General features: G+C 37.8%; 2 protein-coding genes across 2 annotated transcripts; both read left to right on the top strand.

The window, feature by feature from the left end:
- Positions 1 to 891: 891 nt before the first annotated feature.
- Positions 892 to 2,271, top strand: LOC121252421 (vinorine synthase-like). The gene has a single exon (XM_041152027.1). The coding sequence runs from the start codon at positions 892 to 894 to the stop codon at positions 2,269 to 2,271; it is 1,380 nt and encodes a 459-aa protein (XP_041007961.1).
- An 11,460-nt stretch (positions 2,272 to 13,731) lies between these two features.
- Positions 13,732 to 15,138, top strand: LOC121252420 (vinorine synthase-like). The gene has a single exon (XM_041152026.1). The coding sequence runs from the start codon at positions 13,732 to 13,734 to the stop codon at positions 15,136 to 15,138; it is 1,407 nt and encodes a 468-aa protein (XP_041007960.1).
- Positions 15,139 to 24,909: the final 9,771 nt, after the last annotated feature.

Raw genomic sequence — 24,909 nt, 5'->3', positions numbered from 1 at the left:
AAAAATAAAAATAAAAAAAAAACAAAAAATAAAAAACAAAACAAAAACAAATGGAATAAACATAAGATGAGATCACTTGTTTTTCGAAATATTAATTGTATTACTTACTTAGGCTTGCTTTGGTTACCGAGACGAGATACGAGATTCATCTCATATAATTATTATAATTTTATAATTTTATCAAATTTCTATAATAAATAAAGAAAGAGGGGATTTTCTAGAAGGAAAATCGTTTGTGCAAACCCGGAGGGCAACCTCTTTCAAAAAACTGAAGCCATGCACCCGAAATTTGTAAAACGGCCAGAGGCATCCATCCGTCCAGCTCCCAGAATAGTTAGCAGTACTGAACAAGCCAGCAGGCTTGTCTTTTTCAGTTGGGTTTTGATGTTATGTTAGGTAGATTTTCTAGCAGAATCCCTCTCAATCTCCATGATAATTTTATCTTTCCCGGCTGGACACAACCGAACGTACGTTATGCCTGCAAACAGTTGGGTAAGTACGTACTAATCAGGATTTCTGATATTCTTTAAAACATCCATGCCCATCTCTTTCTGATGATCAATATCTCTTCCATCGCTTCCTATCGGCCTTCTTCCTCATCATTGTTTTTTCTCTTTTGATCTGATCTCACGACCAAAGTACTGCAGCTAGCTAGCTAGCTAACCAGAAATCCCACTCACAGATCATCATCGATCGCCAGTACCTTCTTTCCAGATCACAATAAAAAAACCGGTGGTTAATTATCAATGATTAAATCATGTCTTAATCTATTTGTTTGATCTTCTAGCTAGCTAGCCTTTGATCTTGACCAAGAGTACTGTTACATTCCTGATCCTGATCTATATAGAGACTGCGTACTGCATGCTTTTGCAGAAAACAATTAGATTGGCGATGGAAGTTGAGATAATCTCCAAGGAGAAAATCAAGCCATCGTCTCCAACACCAGATCACCGAAGAAACTTCAAGCTCTCATTCTTAGACCAATTTGCACCGCCCTTTTATACATCGACTATTTTTTTCTACCATTCTAATTATCCAGGCCAGAAGTACTTCAATCCGTTACAAAGATCTTCTTGGCTCAAAAAGTCTCTAGCTGAAACCTTAACTCGCTTTTATCCCTTGGCTGGAAAACTTAACTCTGAAGATGCCTCCGTTGATTGTAACGATGAGGGCGTCAACTATATTCAAGCACGAGTCGCATGCAAGCTATCGCAAGTGGTAGATAAAGCTGATGGGAAGGCATTGCTCCCATTGCTCCCATTTGATGCCTACAAGGATTGCACAGGGCCCGGAGAGACAGTTCTCCTAGCAATCCAATACAGTATCTTTGAATGCGGTGGAGTTGCAATCGGCGTGATCGATTCACACATGGTTGCCGACGGAACATCAGTTGTTACACTCATTAATTCATGGGCCAGCACGTCCCGAGGAGCTAGTCATGAAGTTACAAATCCCAGTTTTGATGCAACCATCCATTTTCCTCGGACAGCTTTGCCGGAGTGGTTCAGTATGGTGCCACCGATGGAACAAGAAAGGTTGTCGTCCAAAAGATTTGTATTCAAAAAATCCAGCATTGATGCTCTAAGAAAAGAAGCCTCCGTCGCGTTTGGTGCAGACGAAAGGGGTCCGTCACGGGTGGAGGCTGTTTCAGCATTCATATGGTGGCGTTTGATGACGATAGCTCGGTCGAAACCAGGAGGCAAAGCAAAGCAATATGCAGTACGTCACGCCGTGAACTTGCGCCAAAGGATGGTTCCACGACTTTCGGAGCACTCCTTTGGGAATGTTTGGACTGTTGCGATCGCAGCAGTACCGCCGACGGATGTTGAGAAAGATTATCCTTCTTTGACGAGACGGATCAGGAATTCTATCAGCCAAGTCAATGCAGAATACGTGAAGCATCTACAAAACGCAAATGCATTCTTGGAGACCACGAAAATGGAACTGAGGGAGATGTTCAAGTCTGAGACAGAATTCTGCAACTTCACCAGTTGGTGCAGTTTTCCGGTCTACGATATAGATTTTGGGTGGGGGAAGCCGACTTGGGTGGCTTGTCCGATCAGGCCCTATAAGAGTGTGATTGTGATTATAAGAAGCAGAGATGGTGAAGGAATTGAAATATGGGTAAACCTTGAGGAGGAAGACATGGCCATGTTTGAACGAGACCCGAAGTTGCTCCAATTTGTTGTGTCATCATCAGGAGCTACAGATCAACGTCGAACTATCTTCTCTTGTCTGAAAAGCTATATTTCTAACTCGGCGTGGAATTAGAATTTTATTTATGTCTCAAGATGTTGACGATGAGCACCTGCCTTCTCTCAACGTAGTGAAAAGGAACGGATATATTCTAGATAAAGCCTAAGCTTGCAAGTCTTGCACAAATCTTTTATTAAAAAATAAAAGGTATGTCTCATTAAAAAAGAATAGGTTTGTTTTACACATTTTCGAGTTGGAGTCTACCCTTTTGTAAAAATTTGTGCGAGATTTATATATATAATATTACTTGAAACCCTCAACTTCATATTACAATTTGAAATAATCTTTTTCTACCATCTCCATCTTTTTTAAAGGACTGCTAGAGATATAAAAGAATCATACAAAGGAATCAATACACACACTGATATGACATACTATCAATGTATCACGTCTCCCATTTTTTCTTTTTTCCTTTTCTCTCTCTTTCTCCCTCCTCTCTTTGTGCCTCTCCCCTCCTCCCCCTTTCTCCCCCCTCTCCCTATGCCTCATTGACGACGCCACTGCAGCCTCTCACCAACGTCGCCACTAAATCTTCTACGCCCCTCGTCGACGTTGCTGCAGCACCCTTCACCTTCCTCTACCCTCGTTGACATTGCCATTCACCGCAGCCCAGTCATCTTCCTCGCCTACTGCCGCCCTAATGGGCAGGTACGATCTCTCTCTCTCTCTCTCTCTTAGTCGGGTTAAGGGGTGGGGAGCGGTTGGGAAAGGGGGAGGAGGGGAGAGGGGGGAGAAAGAGAGAGAAAAAGAGACGGATGAGATGTGGCACACTGGTGTGAGAGCCCTTTGTGAGATTCTTGTATATCTGTAGTGTTTTTCTTTTAATTATAAGGAAAGGGAGAGAGATTAGCCAATAGCAAAAGCCACGCACATGCATCTCCAACTCTTTTGAGTTGTAATAATGTGGTGTTCAAATTTGAACAAACAATAGCCATTGTTAACTATTTAGGGGATGTTTGCAAATATTTTTCATCCTCTACCATCTCATTCCATCTCATTTTCTTTCCAAACATGATTCAAACATAAACACTTTTAAACTAATCATTACAAATTTTTCAAACTAATCATTACAACTTTCCAACTTTTCATATAAAAAACAAAAAATAATTTAACTTTTTCAAATCTCAAATAAAAAATAATATTCTATATTTTTTATTCAAATTTTTTTCTTTCATTTCCCAAAATCCAATAAATATTTATCTTAAACTATCTCATTACTATTCACAAACCATCTTACTATTATTAAAAAAATTCTCATCTTATCTCATTTCGTACGCTTTCCCTTAGCTTAGGTTGGATACACAATTCAGATGGGATGAGATGAGATGTTTTAAATAGTAGTAAAATTTTCTGAGTTAAGATGAGATGAGATAGTTTGTAAAAAGGTGTATGTTTGGATGGTGAGATGAGATTAGATAGTTTTGCCTTTTTGGGATTTGATAAAGGAAAATACTAAAATCACAACTGACTATTCCCAACAAGGATCCCGGTTGGTTTTTTTTTTTTCTTAATAATTAAGTAAGTATTTTTTTATTGATGTAGTGAATTTTTCTTTAAAAAATATTTTAAAATGATAAAAAAAAGCATGAAAAAAAATAAGGAAACACACTGGGCTGGATCCCCCATGTGTGCGTGTAGAAATACTCTTTGATAAAGAGGTGGGTCCCACAAATGATTGAGTAATAGTTATGAATATATTAATAAAAAATAATATTTATGAGTAATTAAAAAATATATCATAAATAAATTTAAATCCCAAAATATATTGGGAAGTTGTTGGCCAAAATTACTCTATAATTCCAAAAAATAATTTGTCTTTTTTAAAAGATATTTTTATCTATTTATTTTTCTATATATAAGAAATTCGTCATTTTTTATTCTAATTATAAATTATAATAATTTTGATTATTGTAATAAATAAGTATACGAATTATGTTGTAGATTTGTTTTAAATAATTTATTAATTTCGAATTTGCTAATAAAACCCAAATTTCACTTCTATTCAATACTCACAAAATTATTAATTTATTTGTGAAAATATATTCTTCTAATAATGACTTATTGATTATTCAATTTTAATCACAAAAGAATTTTTTGTACTGTGTGAGATTCTTTTTACTGTATATGTCATTAAGTAATGAGTTGGATTTGAAAACTTAGAAATGAAATGAAGATAAAATAGATATGTGAAATTAAGTTTGGATAGACAAAACTATCTTATCTGTATAGACTAGATAAGATAGTTTCATCTCATCTGGCAAACCAAACCGAGCCTAGTATTTACTAATGACCTGTAATTTTGATATTTTTTTAATTTATTTTTCTACGATATTAAATGTGAGATTCAATAACTAATTCATTGTGTTCAATAAAATCAACAAAGGCAGCGTCAAGTACTCTCGGACATAAATAATAGGCCGTCAATCACTCGTTAATTTGGAAATTGAAAACTCATGGAATCACATCTTAAAATGATATTAATAAAATTGGGATTTCATTAAAAAAGCAAATATTGCTTTATTAGAATGTGTAATGACTCGACTTATATATGCTTTGTCTCTTGTAACACCTTGTATATGGATTGGTATATGGATTAATGATACGGAATGGATACAGGTGAAGAAATAGGTTGCCTGCTTCGAGGGTAGGCTCCTCCAGAAAGTTAGAGAGAAAGGAAATAAGATGAACAATAGAGAGAAAATGAATCTTGTAAATTCATGCATAACTAACCCCTTTCGATGCTACAGTAATATAGCGTTCCACTACTAACGGAAAGGAAATAGAACTAAAGCAATTGACTGTCACTAAACAGTAAATGAAAGACAATACCCTTAATGGGCTCGCAGGCCCATGAAATAAACCCATAACCCATTAACTCAACTAACAGATTACAAGCCCATAGGCTACTAACAAATTACTTATAAAGAAGCCTTTATTCCTTCCCCGCCCAAGGCCCACACGACCAAATCCTCACCTTTTGACTCAACACTTCCATTTCTCTTCTTCTCAACTACGCCTCCAACTTGTCTCTTCAACTCAGAACGATGTGTAACAAAGCCTCACATTTTAGATCACCTTGTCCACAAGGTGAGGGAAGGAAATCTTGATGGCCTCGTAAGCTTACCAAGTCCCATCGTCCTCGCTCATCCCATGCCATTGAACCAGTATCTCGGTCTGAGCACTATTCCGTACCTTGCGAACCCTTCGGTCCAGCACCTTCACAGGTTCAAGCTTGAGGGCTTCGTCGGAGTCCACTGGTGGTATGCTGGGGATCGCCACGATCTGTGTTCAGAGCTTCTTCTTCAGCTGAAAAACATGAAAAACAGGGTGGATGGCCGCAGTTTCGGGCAGCTGTAACCTATACGCGACTTCTCCAATGCGATGGGTGATCTGAAATGGGCCATAGAACCGTGGCTCCAGCTTCAGATTGCGACAACGAGCTACCGATGACTGCCGATACGGTTGGAGACGTAAGTGACCCACTTCCCCACTGTAAAAGCTTGTTCCTTCCGTTTCAAATCGGCGTATTTCTTCATGCGGTTCTGTGACTTTTGTAGATTGTGCTTTAATAATTGTAACATTTGATCCCTAGCCCTTAGGTTTTCCTCCACCGATTTTGTTTTAGCTAGCCCGGGGGTGTAGTCCAACAACCTAGGGGGACAATAGCTGTAGAGGGCTTCGAATGGAGTCACACAGGTTGATGCCTGTTGACTAGTGTTGTACCAATACTTTGCTAGGGGAATCCAATGGACCCAGTCTTTGGGTCAATCTCCAGCAAAACACCTCAGGTAGTTTTCCAAAGTTTTATTGACAGCCACTGACTGCCCATCCGTTTGAGGATGATAGGCAGTACTAAAAGCTAGTTCCACCCCTGAATTTTAAACAATTCTTGCCAAAACAGACTAGTGAATGTGTTGTCCCTATCAAATACAATTGACTGGGTCATTCCATGCAACTTCAATATATTCCGAGTAAATAATTGGGCCACTGTTTTAGCCGTAAATGGATGAGCTAGAGGTGTGAAATGTGAGTATTTAGTTAGTCTATCCACCACCACCCACACACAATTTTGCCCCTATGAAGAATGTAAGTCTTCTATGAAATCCATTGAGATCTGTGACCATGGCTGAGAAGGAATAGGTAGTGGTTGCAACAAGCCACTAGGTTTGAACTGATCTGCCTTCACATTTTGCCACGTGTCATAACCCCTAATAAGATTTTTAACATCTGATTTCATACCCTGCCAATAAAAGTCCCTCCAGACCCGGTGCAAGGTCTTATCATAGCCTGAATGACCCCCATAGGGCTAGTATGCAGCAGGTGCAGCAACCTTTGCCTGAATGTTGGATCCTCACCAATTACTAATCTGTTTTTATAAAATAACAGCCCACTTCTCACTGCATAAGTAGCTGGTAAATCCCCCAGATCACTCCTCAGGCGGAGCCGTCTCCTCAGGCTCGCCCTCCTCCTCCTCATCTGCATCAAAATTTACGTTACCACAAAATGGTATCGCAAGTAAGTATGACCCAAAATAACAACGTAATATAAAATGCATTAAATGCAACTAACATGCATGCACATGAAAAATATGCATTTTACTCAACACATTATGTTCCCCGAAAATAATTATTTCAACACACGCCAAAATCTCATTTTGGCCCAAAATATCCATAAAACATTTTCCCAGAAAATGATTTACCCAGAAAACCAACTCGCACTATTTTCCCAGAAAATAGTCCATTAATTCCATATGCACCATGCATTAATTCCATATGCACCATGGCCTCCCCTATGGACCATCCGCACGTCCTGGCTTCGTAGCGGTGCTCAGTTCCGCGCCCGGCGCGTACATGACCAAGCACCCACACTACGCAACGAGCGATGCCCAGTTCCGCGCCCAGCGCGTACGTGGCCAGACATCCTCTAGTCCACGCCAGCAGAAGGACCACGGAGTCGGCACGAGACCATCTCGTCCGATCCCATTGTCGCCCGGCGACAATCCAGGGGACGTTACTCAGTATATTCCGCTCCCGAGTAACCAGAGGAGCTCCACCGAGTTAATACCCCATCTCGGCTTGGGGTCGTGATACACACGCACCCAAAATCCATTCTCACATGAAAATCCAGTTTTCATAAACACATGAACATGAATGGAATACACGAAAACCCAGTTCTCCTTACAAACATGATCATGCGTGCCAAATGCACTGTACATGAACCAACACAATATCCAAACCAACAATTACCAATCCAATCAAATCCAACCAAACAACTCCAATCACAAATTCATCCAACCCCCGAACTCCTCGGACTCAGTCCGGCATGCCAAATAAATACAGTGAAATGGGTTAGTGTAAAAATACATTTAAATTACGAAAGTTCTTTGGAGAAATACTTACAATGCTATATAATAATTTTTCGAGGATCACGGGTGCGCTCGAAGTGGAAAAATAGCTGTCGAACAGTGTAAAATACACTGTGGCCGTGGGTCACAGATACCCACTTTTCAACGGTGGCAAACGAAGACTCAAATTTGATAGAGTAGGGCCTAGGGAGGTCGGTGAAACTAGTGGTGGTGGTGGTTTGTCGTGGGTGGCGGCGCAATGGGCGGTAGAAGACCAAAATACCCAAATCGGAAATGTAGATGGTGGAGCTTCACCGGTGGCGGATCGGAGCTGGGGTTGGGTCCAATGGGTTGCTAAGAGGTCGAGGATGAAGTGGTGTGAAGATGGTGGCCAATGGTGGTGCGACGGCGGCGCTGGAATGAAAGTGACGCCGCGGCTTTGAAGGGCTATTGGTGGTTAACGGCGGCGCGAATGGAGGTGAGGTTGGTGGGGTAAGGTCGCCGGCGGCTGGGGAACCAAATGGGGTGGGCGGTGATGGTCACGGCGGCGGGACGGCGGCGGGTTGGGTATGGGCGACGGACGCACGGGAGAGAGGGAGAGCGGCTGGGTCGTGCGCGGGAGGGAAGGAGAAATAAGGAAGAAAAAGAAAAGAAATAAAAGAAAAGGAGAGGAAAGAAAAATGGAGGGAAAAGACATGAGGTCCAATCCTCATAACTTGGGTTACAAAAATGATCCAACGGAAATAATTTCAAAACCTCAAGTTAAATAAAATAATTTAAACGTAATGGTAAAATCAAATTGAAATAATTAAATCCCACAGTAATTAATTAAATATGAAAAACAATTTAAATGCACAACAATAAATAAATATTAAGAAAGCATATAAAAATTAATTTTCACCAATTAAAAAATCCTAAAAATAATCCAATTAAATCCAATAATTTTAAAACAAGAGAATAATTTTTGAATAAAATAAAAATAATACTTCAATAAAAATACACTAAAATACGGGGTGTTACAGCTTGTAGCTTCTCTGGGTCCGCCTTCACCCCATCTATTGATATTACATGCCCTAAGTAAGCCACTTCCAAAGTGGCGAATCTACACTTTGACATTTTTTTCCAACAATCCATGATGTCTCAGCACCTCTAGAGTCAGCCTTAGATGCTCTATGTGCTCCTGCAATGAACTGTTATACACCAAAAGATCAATAAAAAAAAAAAAAACCTAAACTTTCTTAAGTATGGTTTAACAATGTCGTTCATTAAACTCTGAAAAGTAGAGGGTGCATTTGTTAGCCCAAAAGGCATAACAAGGAACTCATAGTGCCCCTTATGAGTCCTAAAAGCGGTCTTGTGGATATCTTCAGATTTGACCCGTATTTGGTGGTACCCCGAACCTAGGTCAAGTTTAGAGAAAAACTTAGATCCGCTGAGTTCATCCAGCAGTTCCTCCACTACTGGAATTGGGAATTTATCATTCACGATCACACTATTTAAAGCCCGGTAATCCACACACATTGTCCATGAATCATCCGCCTTTCTCACAAGTAACACCAGGGAGGAATAGGGACTGGTACTAGGTCTTATCACCCCTGTACTTAGCAATTCCTTGACAATCTTTTCAATCTCATCTTTTTGGAAGTAAAAGGTATCGGTAAGGTCTTACTGACACAGGTTTAGTGTTTGGATAAAGTGTGATAGCATGGTCTTGAGCTCGGGTTGAGGGTAATCCCTTAGGTTCACCAAAAATTTCTTTATACTAGTCAAGTAGCTGTTGTATAGCTTCGGGCACACTCCCAATTAACTTCTCTTCCTTGGCTTTGATCAACTGTAACAACACCCCATTTTTTTCCAACCCATAGTTCTGATTTATATTCCCTTCTTCAATTATAGTATAAGGGAATAACCCTTGCAAACAAACAGCCTGCTCATTATACTGGAACTGCATGGACAGGTCCTTGAAATTCCATAATATGGGCCCCAATTCTCTCAACCATTGCACTCCAACACCATATCACATCCCGCCAACACTAACACATAATAATCGGTAGTGAAGGTATGGCCCTGCATTTTAATTTTAACAGCAGTACACTTCCACTCACAGCCTACTAAATCCTCATTGGCCACCTTAACTCTTATTTTCTCCCCATTATTCACATTCAAGCCCCCCTTTTAACTACCCAGGGATCAAGAAAATTGTGTGTGCTACCAGTATCTATCAGCACCACAATTTCCTGATTTCTCAACCTTCCTTTGATTCTCATAGTCTTAGGACTTAAAGACCCTATCAATGCATTAAGGGAAATTTCTGGTTGGGCTGTATTGGTGGTCAGATCAAGTATTCCATCATCTTTTTCATTTTCTTCTACTGGACTGGTCATATCCATGGGTTCCTCAGTTACCTCCTCAATAAAAAGTATCTTAGGCTGTTAACACTTATGTCCTGGGTTCCGCTTGGAATCACAGTAATAGCAGAGGTCTTTTTCACGCCTCTCTTTCATTTGTTGTGGTTTGATTTTCTGTACCAGAACAATGGCTTTAGAACCAAACCTAACATTGTTATTTGTTGCTGTAGGGGGTAATTTCAAAATTCCAGTGTCACGATTGTGATGGATTTTTTTATGGATGCCTACATTCTCCTCTTGAATCTTTGCAAGGCTATAAGCTGTTAATAGATTGTTTGGGTGAAATATCCTCACCGTTAACCTTATCTCATCCCTTAGCCCGCTAAGAAAACAACTTAGTTTATAACCTTCAGACAACCCTCTGAGCCTATTAGACAGTGACTCAAAGTTTGATTTGTACTCTTCGATAGAACCAGTTTTCTTCAGCCTAGTTAAGGCCTCCATGGTGTCATCATATGAAGATGGCCCAAACCTCATCAACAAGGCCTTAGTGAAATCCCCCCACTCTCTTAGAACCCCTTACTCTTCAAGATCTTGGAACCAAACTAGAGCTTGGCCCTCCATATGGAAGGAGGCTAGCCTCAGTTTATGTTGGGGCAAGGTGTTATAATATGAGAAAAAATGGTTGGTTTTGTATATCCATCCATTTGGGTCATCACCATTAAAAGTTGGAAAGTTAAGTTTTACCGGACGCGGAGGGGGTTCACCCCTTGTTCTACATATATCAACTACTGATCCTGACCACCTGAAGATGAGTCACCACGAGCCCAACCACTGTTATTGTTCTTCCGCTGTAGCTCCATAGTCAAGGCAGCCAGCTGCTGCACTATAGAGTCAGATTGCTTCTTGAGGGCCAACATCTTAGTCTCCAACGTTGAAAATTGTGACTCAGTGGACTGTTTGAGTGATTTTAGACCTTCTTGTAGTTGATTAAGTCAAGTGCCATCTGCCATTTTTCTTTTACTGCTTGTAATCACAGGTCACTATGGAACTTTGTCTCCAGATACCACTTGTAACACCTTGTATATGGATTGGTATATGGATTGATGATACGGAATGGATACAGGTGAAGAAATAGGTTGCCTGCTTCGAGGGTAGGCTCCTCCAGAAGGTTAGAGAGAACGGAAATAAGATGAACAGTAGAGAGAAAAGGAATCTTGCAAATTCATGCATAACCAACCCCTTTCGGTGCTACAGTAATATAGCGTTCCACTACTAACAGAAAGGAAATAGAACTAAAGCAATTGACTGTCACTAAACAATAAATGAAAGACAATACCTTTAATGGGCACGCAGGCCCATGAAATAAACCCATAACCCATTAACTCAACTAACAGATTACTTACAAAGAAGCCCTTATTCCTTCCTGGCCCAAGGCCCACACGACCAAACCCTCACCTTCTAACTCAACACTTCCACTTCTCTTCTTCTCAACTACGTCTCCAACTTGTCTCTTCAACTCAGAACGATGTGTGACATCTCTCTGATCTCCTTTAATTGCTAGAACAAGTAAAAATCAATGTCATGGTCCCTTTCTATATACACGTCTATATATAGAATTTTGTAAAACCCAAACATACAAATAAAATTTATCAAGGAATTGCATTATATATACACAACGATTATTTACGACGAATTATTTATAATAAAAATGACTATTTACAACAGAAATGACTAATTTTTATATCCCAGAGAAAGTATACAAGAAAAGAAAAAATAATTTTTATTATGAGTAATACTAGATATAGTTGTGAAGTGCATAAGTGTCACACAATCATTTTAAAAAAAAGTGAAATTTACTATTAAAAATTAATTTTTTTCACGTCAGTCTCATAGGTACTCACTTTTTTCAAAGGTATTATGCGACATTTGTACACTCCACAACTGCAAATACCATTTTTCTCAGTAATCCTAATTCATAGCTCATGAGTCCCTTTCTTCATCAATGAATCGTTAGCACCAATTTTAAACTTTGTGCTTATTTTTTTTTCAAAGATCATTTGTTTTTACAACTATTCCCAACTCATCTCATCTCATCTAATCATTAAAACGTTCCCAAATTTTTACATAAAAGAAAATAAACAATTCAACCTTTTTAAATTCAAAAACAAAAATAATGTTAAAAAAAATATTCTAACAATATCTTATTTAACTTTCATCTCAACTCAACTCAACTCATTTCATCTACAAAAACAAATTATGCATTTTCAAAGTACTATTTGAGTCTCTCTATTTTAGCTTTTGATCAACGGATTTTGCTAGGGCTATAAAAATAAATTGGAGAACCGGAAAACCGGCCCAAACCAGTTGGATCTGCCCAATTTTGGACCCGTTCCTCCATTTTAAAAACCGATCATAATCAGTCCGATCTCGGTTTTATGTTTTCTAGGACTGGACCGAACCGGTTCGCATATTTATATATTTTTAATATTGTATATAATATTTTTATATTATATATAATTTTTATAAATTATAATTATATATGAAATAATGTTATATGATAATTTATAACATAAAATTTTAATCTTAAACATGAACATTTATTTGATCATATGTTTTAAATATAAAATATATATTAATTGTAAATACAAGAATTTGGCTAGGACAGCTAGCTAGGTGACTAAAATGATAAGGTTTATCCTATCATTATGTTTGTAATTATCATTAAATAGAATGCTTATAGCTTTAGCCTTTGTTGGTCATTATTTAAATCATAAAAATACAAAAAAACAAATAGGATAAACATAAGATGAGATCACTTGTTTTCGGCTTGATTTGGTTACCAAGATGAGATGAGACTCATCTTATATAATTATTACAATTTTATCAAATTTTTATAAAAAAGAAGGAAAGTGGATTTTCTAGAAGGAAAATCGTTGGTCCAAACCCGGAGAGGGCAAGCTCTTTCAAAAAACTGAAGCCATGCACCAGAAATTTGTAAAACGGCCATGGTTAGGGCCGGTCTGGTCATGAGCGATTAATTTGAGGAATGGAATATATATAAAACGGCCATAGTTATGGCATGTTTAATTTGGACAGAGCTAATTAACTAAGATATATATTATGCATGGGCGCGCGGCTTAATTGGGTGCCGGTGCATGCATATTGTTATATATTCCCTTTACATGAGAGGCATCCATACATCCAGCTCCCAGAATAGTTAGCAGCACTGAACAAGCCAGCAGGCTTGTCTTTTTCAGTTGGGTTTTGATGTTATGTTAGGTAGATTTTCTCGCACAATCCCTCTCAATTATCTCCATGATAATTTTATCTTTCCCGGCTGGACACAACCGAACGTACATTATGCCTGCAAACAGTTGGGTACGTACTAATCAGGATTTTTTATATTCTTTAAAACATCCATGTCATCTCTTTCTGATGATGATCAATATCTCTTCCATCGCTTCCTATCGGCCTTCTTCCTCATCGTTTTTTTTTTTTCTCTTTTGATCTGATCTCACGACCAAAGTACTGCAGCTAGCTAGCTAGCTAACCAGAAATCCCACTCACAGATCATCATCGATCGCCAGTACCTTCTCTCCAGATCACAATAAAAAAACCGGTGGTTAAGTATCAATGATTAAATCATCTCTTAATCTATTTGTTTGATCTTCTAGCTAGCTAGGTAGCTAGCCTTTGATCTTTACCAAGAGTACTGTTACATTCCTGATCCTGATCTATATAGAGACTGCGTACATGCTTTTGCAGAAAACAATTAGCTAGATGGCGATGGAAGTTGAGATAATCTCCAAGGAGAAAGTCAAGCCATCATCTCCAACACCAGATCACCGAAGATACTTCAAGCTCTCATTCTTAGACCAATTTGCACCGCCCTTTTATACATCGACTATTTTTTTCTACCATTCTAATTATCCAGGCCAGAAGTACTTCAATCAGTTACAAAGATCTTCTTGGCTCAAAAAGTCTCTAGCTGAAACCTTAACTCGCTTTTATCCCTTGGCTGGAAAACTTAACTCTGAAGATGCCTCCGTTGATTGTAACGATGAGGGCGCCGACTATATTCAAGCACGAGTCGCATGCAAGCTATCGCAAGTGGTAGATAAAGCTGATGGGAAGGCATTGCTCCCATTGCTCCCATTTGACGCCTACAAGGATTGCACAGGGCCCGGAGAGACAGTTCTCCTAGCAATCCAATACAGTATCTTTGAATGCGGTGGAGTTGCAATCGGCGTGATCGATTCACACAAGATCGCCGACGGAACATCACTTGGTACACTGATTAATGCATGGGCCAGCACGTCCCGAGGAGCTAGTCATGAAGTTACAAATCCCAGTTTTGATGCAACCATCCATTTTCCTCCTACAGTTTTGCCGGAGTGGTTCAGGATGGTGCCACCGATGGAACAAGAAAGGTTGTCGTCCAAAAGATTTGTATTCAAAAAATCCAGCATTGATGCTCTAAGAAAAGAAGCCTCCGTCGCGTTTGGTGCAGACGATAGGGGTCCGTCACGGGTGGAGGCTGTTTCAGCATTCATATGGTGGCGTTTGATGACGATAGCTCGGTCGAAACCAGGAGGCAAAGCAAAGCAATATGCAGTACGTCACGCCGTGAACTTGCGCCAAAGGATGGTTCCACGACTTTCGGAGCACTCCTTTGGGAATGTTTGGAATCTTGCGATCACAGCTGTACCGCCGACGGATGTTGAGAAAGATTATCCTTCTTTGACTAGACAGATCAGGAATTCTATCAGCCAAGTCAGTGAGGAATACGTGAAGCATCTACAAGACGCAAATGCATTCTTGGAGACCACGAAAATGGAATTCATGGAGATGTTCAAGTTTGAGACAGAATTCTGCAACTTCACCAGTTGGTGCAGCTTTCCGGTCTACGATATAGATTTTGGGTGGGGGAAGCCGACTTGGGTGGCATGTCCGATCAGGCCCTATAAGAATGTGATTCTGATTATGAGAAGCAGAGATGGTGAAGGAATTGAAACGTGGGTAAACCTTGAGGAGGAAGACATGGCCATGTTTGAACGTGACCCGAAGTTGCTCCAATTTGTTGTGTCATCAGGAGCTTCAGATCAACGTCGAACTATCTTCTCTTGTCTGAAAGGCTATATTTCTAACTCGGCGTGGAAGAATTTTATTTATGTCTCAAGATGTTGACGATGAGCACCTGCCTTCTCTCAACGTAGTGAAAAGGAACAGATATAGGAAGTGATTCTAGATCCTGCTTGCAAGTCTGGCACAAATTATCCTTTATAAAAAAGTACTAGATCTTATTAAAAAATAATAAATTTGAGCGAGGTTTGTAAATATAATATTTCATATTTATCTCTCAATTTTGAAACTCCCAAATTTATATTACAATTTGAAATAATATTTTTCTACCATCTCCATCTTTTTAAAAGGCTGCTAGAGACACAAAAGAATTTCATAAAAGAATCTCACACACTGATGTGACATATTTTCAGTGTGCCACGTCTCCTAATTTTTCTTTTTTCTTTTTCTCTCTCTTTCTCTCCCCTGTCCCTACGCCTCATTGACGTCGCCGCTGCGTCCTCTCACCAATGTCGCTGCTAAAACTTCCTCGCCCCTTGTCGACGTCGTTGCCACACCCTTTACCTTCCTCAACCCTCGTATGTAGACATTGCCCTCACTACAAGAAAAATGGGTTTTGTGGCCATTTAATTGCGGCGAAAGACTATTTGTGACCAAAACAGACTCATTTTAGCTGTAAATAGTTATTTCGCTGGAATTAACTGGCCACAAATAGCAGTTTTCTTGTAGTGGGCCTTCACCGCAGCCCAATCTCTTTCTTGCCTGAAACTGCCCTCAGGGGCAAGTACGAGACTCTCTCTCTTTCTCTTCTCTCAGTCGAATTGAGGGGGTACGTGGGGCGGGGTTGGGAAAGGGAGTGGAAAAGGGGGAGGAGGGGAGAGGGGGGAGAAAGAGAGGAAAAAAAGAGAGAGAGGGGTGTGACATGGTAGCTACATCAGTGTGCATTGGAATCTCTTTGTGGGATTCTTGTGTGTCTATAGTATTTTTCTTTTAATTATAAGGAAAGGGAGAGAGACTAGCCAGGAGCCAAAGCCATGCACCTGCATCTCCAACTCTTTTGAGTTAATAATGTAGTGTTCAAATTTGAACAAACAATAGCTATTGTTAACGGGATTTTTGTGTGTCTATAATATTTTTCTTTTAATCGTAAGGAAAGGGAGATAGACTAGCCAGGAGCCAAAGCCACGCACCTGCACCCAATGTTTTGAATACCGTACCGGACACCGTACCGGTCAAGGCACTGGAACGAAATATTTCGGTACCGGTACCGTTTCGGGGTAGCGTTTCGGGATAACATTTCGGGATAGTCGATCTATAAATAAATTATATATATAAATATATATATAAATTATATTCTAAAATAATAGTCTATATATAAATAAATTATATACAAATACATATATATATATATAAATTATAAATAGTCTAGTCTGAATTGAGGGTTAAAAAATAAGTTTGTAGTTTGAAAAAACGAAAAAAAAAAAAAAAAAAACACAGGCCGAAATATCGGCCGGTACCGGCCGAAATATAGGCCGGTACAGGCCGAAATTTAGGCCGGTATGACCGGTACCGGCCGGTACGGCCGGTATTTTGGCCGGTACGGAACAGGTATAGTACCTGTACCGGCCGAACGGCCGAAACGAAAAATTTCGGCCGTACCGGCCGGTACGGTACGAAATTTAAAACTGTGCCTGCACCTCCAATTCTTTTGAGTTATGATAATCTGGTGTTCAAATTTGAACAAACAATAGCCATTGTTAACTATTTAGGGGATGTTTACAAACATTTTTCATCATATCTCATCTCGTCTCATCTTATTTTTTTTCTCAAACATTATTCAAATACAAACACTTTCAAACTAAACATTACAAAATTTTCAAACTAATCATTACAACTTTTTATATAAAAAATAAAAAATAATTCAACTTTTTTAAATTTCAAAACAAAAATAATATTCTATTTTTTTATTCAACTTTTTTCTCTCATTAATTTCTCTAACTCAATAAATATTTATCTTAAACTATCTTCTTACTATTCACAAACTATCTTACGATTATTTACAAAATTTTCATCTTATCTCATTCTGCAAGCATCCCCTTAGTATATTTACTAATGACCTCTAATTTTGTTATTGGTTTTATATATATATATATATATATATATATATATATATATATATAAATATATATCAAGTAGTGATTGCAACTTCTAACAATTAGTTGGATATGAGAAAGTATCCTTTATAAGATACTTATAAAGTTGGGTATGAGAAAGTCAATCCAAAATGTTATAAGATACAGAGGATTTGTCTTATAAAGTTGGAGTATCCTGTATAAGATACTTGTAGATGTATGGGCTTTATAAGATAGAGAGGAAGTATATGTAATAAGACAAATTATAAAAAATATTCATTTGAAGTACATGTAGATCTATTCCGATTTGCTAATATCATAAGTACTTCTATATGAATATTATTAAATGCTAAGTATATAGTACTATTGCCATATGCATGACATTGATTATTTGTTTATGCTTTTATGATCTGCCATAAATGTGTGTGTTGATATATAATTTGGAGCTTTTTAATTAAAACTTAATGCAAGTATCCATCATGAAGAGTTTGATATTAGCTTTTACTTTTATATGCACTGTCTCAGCACATCCACTGTCTCGACAAAAAGATATAAAACTTCTCAGATCCATGTAGGACTAGGCTCCAACTCCGACGGAGTGGGAGTAGTTGTTTCCGACCTCCGACTCCAACTGGGGTCGGAGGCCAAAATGTGCTCCGACTCCGGATTCGAAGGGAGTCGGAGTTCGACTTCGATCAGTGGTCGGAGCACGGAGCCCAACTCGGATTAGCTCACAAAATTCGGTGTTTATAGTTTACTTCCAGATTAAAAAATAAGCAAAAACATGCAAAAAAAATCTTAGGCAGAAATAGAAAATGTATCTCATCGGATTCTCATGTTATAAAAGGAAAAAAAATGTATGGATTAAAGGGGAGCAAGAGAGAGAAAGGATTGAAATATTAGAAAAAATAAAACCTCGCAAGGCTTGGCCTCGGACTTGAAGTGGTGCTCCTTGTCAAAATGAAACAAACGGCAGCACCAATTTGAAGAAGAAGTGAAGAACGACGTGAGAGTCTGAGACCAGAGGAAGAAGTGAGAAACAGAGAAAGAGGTCTCGTGGGGTCTGACCGTCTGCGGAAAATAAATTGGGGATGAGTGAGTACGTTTGGGAGGAGGTCTTACGATTCCGTTTAATTAAAAGGCCTCTAAAATTAGGCCAATGGAGCAACTCCTATTCATTTTGTAATATTAAATGTATTATATATCTATCGGAGTTGTCCGGAGTATTGTTCAACTCCGACTCTAACTTCGACTTTTCTGACTCCAACGGAGTTGAAATCGGAGCTGATGTCGGCAGGAGTTGGAGTCGCCGGAGTTTTTGCTCACCCCTAGATGCATGCACACAATTTCTTCTACTTTCTGATTTAATTTTTCCCGTGAAAGTGGAGTAGCCACTGTCTTCAGGTTTGATCTTTTCCTCTTCTTGGCACCATCTTGGCCGAGTCTAGATCGATATTATACTTATTTAAATGTGTATTTGGAGGATTGATAAACTGATGGGACCATGTTATGAACACTTGAGAATAGGTGTATGAAATCAAAATGGTTGGATATGGGTTCAGTTTTAATTAGGCAGTAGGTTAATCTCCCAGATTACTTATTAGTCATCAGCTTTATTTTATTTGCTATAGTAATGTCCTAGTAGCTAAGAAATAAATATTTTCTATTGGCTAACACAGTTAAGTACATGGTTTTTTCAAGTAACTATGAGACACCATGCTTTGTGGATTAAGATGGGTTGTAGAAGAACATGAATTGGAGAACACAAGAGCAACATGTGTTTGTTGGAGTAATGTGTGTATACGTCCCAAAATTATCATACATGTACTTGGCACAAGGATTTGTTATATTCATTACTGACTATGTTGGGTAATTCCCTCCTGTACTTGAGTTCTATTTGCGAACATTGATGTATTGTCATGGTCTTAATTGACTGATTAACCCAGTGGACTTCTATGTAAATTAATGTATTAATTATATTATATATAATGTTGATTATCTTAATTTTTGGTTGGAATTATTTGATATGGTGTTGGTTTTATTTGTTGATGGTTTGTTGAGTTGGAAGAGGTTCAATACGATGATGTTTTCTGATTTGATTGTATTTGTTTGTGGGATAATTAATTATCCCACAAACAAATTGTAGGAAACAAGTTTTTTTCTACAATTAGATTTTGGTGGGAATTTCTCTTATTAAGAAGAGTTGATGTGGTCACCAATAAATTATTTGCACAATAGTATTTCCCACAACAAATTCAATTCATGGAAAAACTACCTTTTGTGACTAATATTGGTAATGGATAATGCATATTCCCAACTGTCCAAGTACTCTTGCTGATTGGTGGGAAATAGTTATTTCCACCTAAATCAAAATTTTTCATGGAAATAACTCTTTTCCTTATGAATGATGTGCTTAAAAAATAAAGTTGATTCAACTTTTTGCCACGAAGAAACTTCATGAGGAATTAGTATCACACATGACTGGCATTCATGGTAAATGCACATTTTTGACCAATGTTAGAAGTGGTAAACAACTTTTCCCGACTACCAAGCTTTGGCGAAAAATACTAATTTCTACCAGATTTCGTCGTGGTAGAATATCTATTTCCATGAATATTGTGCATGAGAAAAACATTATTAGACAACTTTTTCCACAAACAAGTGTCATGGGTAAACACTTTTTGTCACAACCTTTTCCCGTGGAGAGTGATATTATTTCCTACCACATCATACTAGATGAGACCTTATTTGCCACGAAGAAAAAAGCTTTAACTGCCTTGGATATCGCAGAAAAAAAAAGCTTTTCCCATGAATTTGTGGTTTGATGGAAAAGACCATTTCTTCTCCAGTTATATGCCACGAGTCTCCCACTGAACAAATTGGTGGAATTTTTCTCACTAAGGATATACTTTTTTCCATGACTGTCACTCCCGATAAAAAGTAGTATTTGTTGTAGTGGATATTAAATGTGAGATTCAGTAACTAATTCACTGTGTTCAATAAAATTAGCAAAGGCAGCGTTAATCACTCATTAATTTGGAAATTAGAAACTCATGGAACCGTAGTAATAAAATTGGGATTCCGTTAAAAAAAAATATTACTTTATTAGAATGTGTAATGACTCGGCTTATATATGCTTTGTCTCTCTGATCTCCTTTAATTGTTAGAACAAGTAAAAATCCCCTTCTATATACACGTCTATATATGGAATTTTGTAAAACCCAAACATGCAAATAAAATTTATCAAGGAATTGCATTATATATACATAACAATTATTTACAACGAATTATTTATAATGAAAACGATTATTTGTAACAAAAATGACTAATTTTGATATCCCTGAGAAAGTATACAAGAAAAGAACAAATCACTTCTATTATGAGTAATGATAGATATAGTTGTGAAGTGCGCAAGCGTCAAACAATCGTTTAAAAAAAAAGTGAAATCTACTATTAAAAAATTAATTCTTTTTTTTCATGTGAGTTTCGTAGTTACTCACTTTTTTTAAAAGAATTGCGTGACGTTTGTGTACTCTGCAACTGCAAATATTATTTTTCTCAACAATCCTAATTCATAGCTCAGGAGTCCCTTTCTTCATCACACTACAACAAATGCCCCTTTTTGCATCTAATCTTTTTGTGGCGATCATATTTATCGTCGCTAACAATGCTTTTTCAACATTTGCGAGGTGTTCTCCACTGTGAAGGAATATCCATAGCAATAAAAGTATTTTTGTTGCGATTGACTTGTCGCCTCAAAAGACATCATCGGGAAAAGCCATTTGGAGCATCTATCACATTATTACAGCGATGCTCTTGCGTCGCTAATACCAATAGAGATTTTATTAAAGGTTGCGGCGACAGTGGGCTAACGCAAAAAGTGATGTCCCCCTTTTAATATAATCTCTGCCCTTTCGATAGTTCAATTTTATATCTTTGCTAATGTTTTAAAGGGATCATGTTGAGCTTATAAGAGCTATATCTAACAAATCTCAACTGTACCTTGAGGGGGGAGATTCACTGGAAGGGATAAGGGTTGAGTAGTAAAAGGCTGATTGGGTACATATATAAAAGTTACATCAAAATTATTTTTGTAGTAAGGGTGGTAGTAGAGAGTTTATATATTAGTGTGTTTACAACACCTTTTTAAAAAAAGGTTTTGGTAAAAATGCAGTACCTTATTTACAATCGGTTCTCTAAGTGAGAATTCTTGTAGTTTTTACAAGGCTTCTAATTGATATATTATTTGGATGCAGCAAAAGTAATCAGTAATTAATACTGCTTTGTGTGACAATGGTGCGAACTATAAGAGGAAGAGGACGTGAAAGAGGTAGAGGCTACATAGGTATTGGACCTTCGTCAACATGCAACACTCGCAATTGCCACCCCATAATGGACAAAGATTGCAAGATGAGAATGAGTCATCCGATGACTCAACTCAACCACCAGATGTTGTATTTGTAACGAAGTTTCCAAACCGAAGGGTGGATCTAGGTAGCCCGATTGGTGCAGGTATGAATACATTATAAAATAACTTAGCATGTGAGATGAAGTTGTTTTATTTGAGGTCGAAGTTGCTAAATGGGTGCACATTGTCTTTAGTACACAAATATGGCTACTATTATTTTGTAATGATATTTTTTGCCATATGGAACATTTAGTATCTATGGGTAAGAAATGTGGCTAGAGACCAGCAAAGTCAACACTGTTTGACAAACTTCGAAAGGTAGGATCCACTCCTTTGCTCATCAAGGATGGGGATACGAAGGTCTCATACTAGAGCGCATCAATATTTGCTGGACATGTCTCATGGATAGTGAAACATCATGCATACATGAGCTACCCTCAATGGAATAATGTGCTTGAGGTTGAACAAGAGGAGCTATGTAGTCGTGTCAAAGTAAGCAAAACTCTTTCTTCTTGCTATAGTTTACATTTAAACATTCTCATTGTTATAGTATTGTAATATGGATGTCTCTGGCATTTGCATTTAGGATGATTTTATAATTTCACGGGAAAAGTTAAACCATTGCAAGATGGTTTTAAACCAACTGCAGAAGAGATTCAATGCCTTCTACTATGAGCTACATAAACTATACTTGGGTTATGGAAGTAAAAACGAGGCCCTCAATAACTTACCATCGTTGGCTACTGAAGACATTTGGCAAGTATTATGCAATCGATGGGGAAGTGAGGAGTTCAAGGAAAAAAGGCCACCTTAGAACTCAAATTTGTGTGAAGTCATTCATTATGTTAAATCAATTATTACACATTATTTTTTGCTGAATATTAAGTGTGTTGGTCCAAAGCTTATTGGTGGTTATGGGGGGAATAAATGGTTTATTCTTTGTAAGGAAGTCCTTTGTTCGGCTACTAGAAGAAAATGTAATAATTGTGTATTGACAGTATTTTAGGCATGTAATTTTAATTTGTGGCAGCTTAAAGTAATTTATTAAACTTAATGGCCTTCACACTAATTTGTTATTGTTGGATCAAGCAGTGTGATAGTATAAGAAATCTTGTTGACTTCTTTAAAGAGTCACGCTGGTCAAGGAAGAAAAATGGCTTTGACACCGACATGATAGAAGATCTTTATGTGAGTATTGTAAATATCTTAAGTTGGCATGTTATTATAATGAGGTGGAACGTCATTGCATTCATAATTACTTTTGCTATTCATTATGATTATAATTTTTCATAACCTAATTCTATTATTGTTGAAAAATCAAATGGTGGATAAGTTAAATGAAATGGAACCAGAGAATTAGATGAAAGAGGCAGCGGCAGAAGTCTTTAGGGAGGTTCTTGGGCATAGATCAGGATATGCGAGGGGATTGGGTGAAATGGTCATGCCTAATGCATCAAGTAGAAAGCAATGTGGGAAAAATGCTGACATGCATCGCAGGATGCTCAGTTTTACAAGGACCAATATGAGGAATTACGATCAAATGTTTAGGACATTTTAGTGCAACAAGTAGAGTTTGACAAATTCATGACATACTCCATTTCACAGCAACAATCCCAAGGAGAATCTCCAAGGGAGCTACATAAGTAATTAAAAATGCCTTTTTTGGTGTTTTTGTGAATTTTGCAGGGTCAAGATGGGAGGCCATTTTGGAAGCAATTGTAGACAATTACATGTGGGTTTCAGAACTATTGGCTGGTATTATAAATTGCAGTTGGGACTTTTGAAGAGTGCTTTATTTTGGAAGTAACTGTATAGTTTTGTGGTGTGGCATGTCCAAAGTTGATTTCATTTGATCGTAATGGGAGGACTACTCCTATAGAGAACATTGGTTTATTTTGGATTGCCATGGACAGTCTCCATGATTTTGTGGTTGGAGCATAGAAGAGGGAATGATTTCCTGCAGGACATACCTCTAAGCTTTCTTCTGGTGTCACACAAACTCTCCCTATAAATTTGAAACTAGAGATTTGAGGTAACTAAATTCCACAGCCTCTGAAATTGATGCTTGTAATGTGTTTCTACAAATTAGTAAATTTGTGTTGTTGAGGGGGAAGATATGTGTAAACCAAGCTGTGTGATATGTATGGCTAGATTTATATAAAAAGTGTAAAGGTTATGAAAACAAGGCTGATAGTTTTTTCTTAATACACCAGTTGGGGCTGCACGAGTATGGTAACTTGAAAGCTAGGATTCTGATGATCAGGGATAAACTACGATGTTGGGGCTGCAGACAAAGAGGGCCTGCTATATTTATGCAATATGAACTAACTCTCATGCGTCAGTGAATAAGACAAAGGGGATTGTGCTATATGCATTATAATGTTGGTGTTAAACTGTTTATTGTTGTTTGCTATATTGCTTTCACTAGTTATTTGTGTACATGATATTAAGTTCTGGTCCAATACGACTGAATGGTAGGAATTAATCGAATGCTCATATGAGATCTGTGTATAGTACTCTATATGGTTGGAATATAAATATAATATGGCATATGTGTTTATTGTGCTATTTATTAGTAATTGAGATTTGATACGTGATCTGTGTACATAGCCCCATATTCCCATACTCTAGGTTTATCAAATTGGTTTGGTGGGATCTGTGTACCTATAAAATAAATTGTGCTAGTTTTACCAAGACTATTATAAGAACAAATGCCCCAAAAATATTCACTATAATTTTGCTCTTCATGCAAAACAGGATAAAAAATATATTAACAACGTTGTTAATGCAATAAACGACGTTGTTAATTATTTTTTTGTATCTAAGTTTATTTGCTATGAGCCTAATATCGCCTGAAAGGGCCACCAAAATATTTGGCTCTCAAATTAAGCCTTTTGTGATAGTTGTTAAATGCAGCAATTACTATTTTGTTTTTTGCAGTGACATACGATGATACATTTGCGATGACACTACGTAGCCACTAATAATTCCTTGATGATCAGATGACTTACATTTGCGGTACCAAATTGCAATTTGTGACGATAAAAATTTTGCCGCTAAATGATATATTTGTACCTAAACAAAACACAATTGCGGCGGCAAGAATTGCGCCTCTAATAATTAATTTTTTTTTGACAAAATAATGACACAATTGCGACGTAAAAAAAGACTGTAATTAGTTTTTTTTTTTAACCATTTGGTTTTGCATATGCAGCATGCACTTCCCTTATTTGCGGCATATTTGGACATAAATAGAAAAATGAGGTGATGAACGCTAGTATTTGTGGCGACAATATGCGCCACAAAAAGGGGATAATGTTATAGGTTCAATGAATC

This window comes from Juglans microcarpa x Juglans regia, chromosome 2S (assembly GCF_004785595.1).
Source record: "Juglans microcarpa x Juglans regia isolate MS1-56 chromosome 2S, Jm3101_v1.0, whole genome shotgun sequence".
NCBI lineage: Eukaryota > Viridiplantae > Streptophyta > Magnoliopsida > Fagales > Juglandaceae > Juglans > Juglans microcarpa x Juglans regia.
This window is presented reverse-complemented; position numbering and strand designations above follow the sequence as displayed.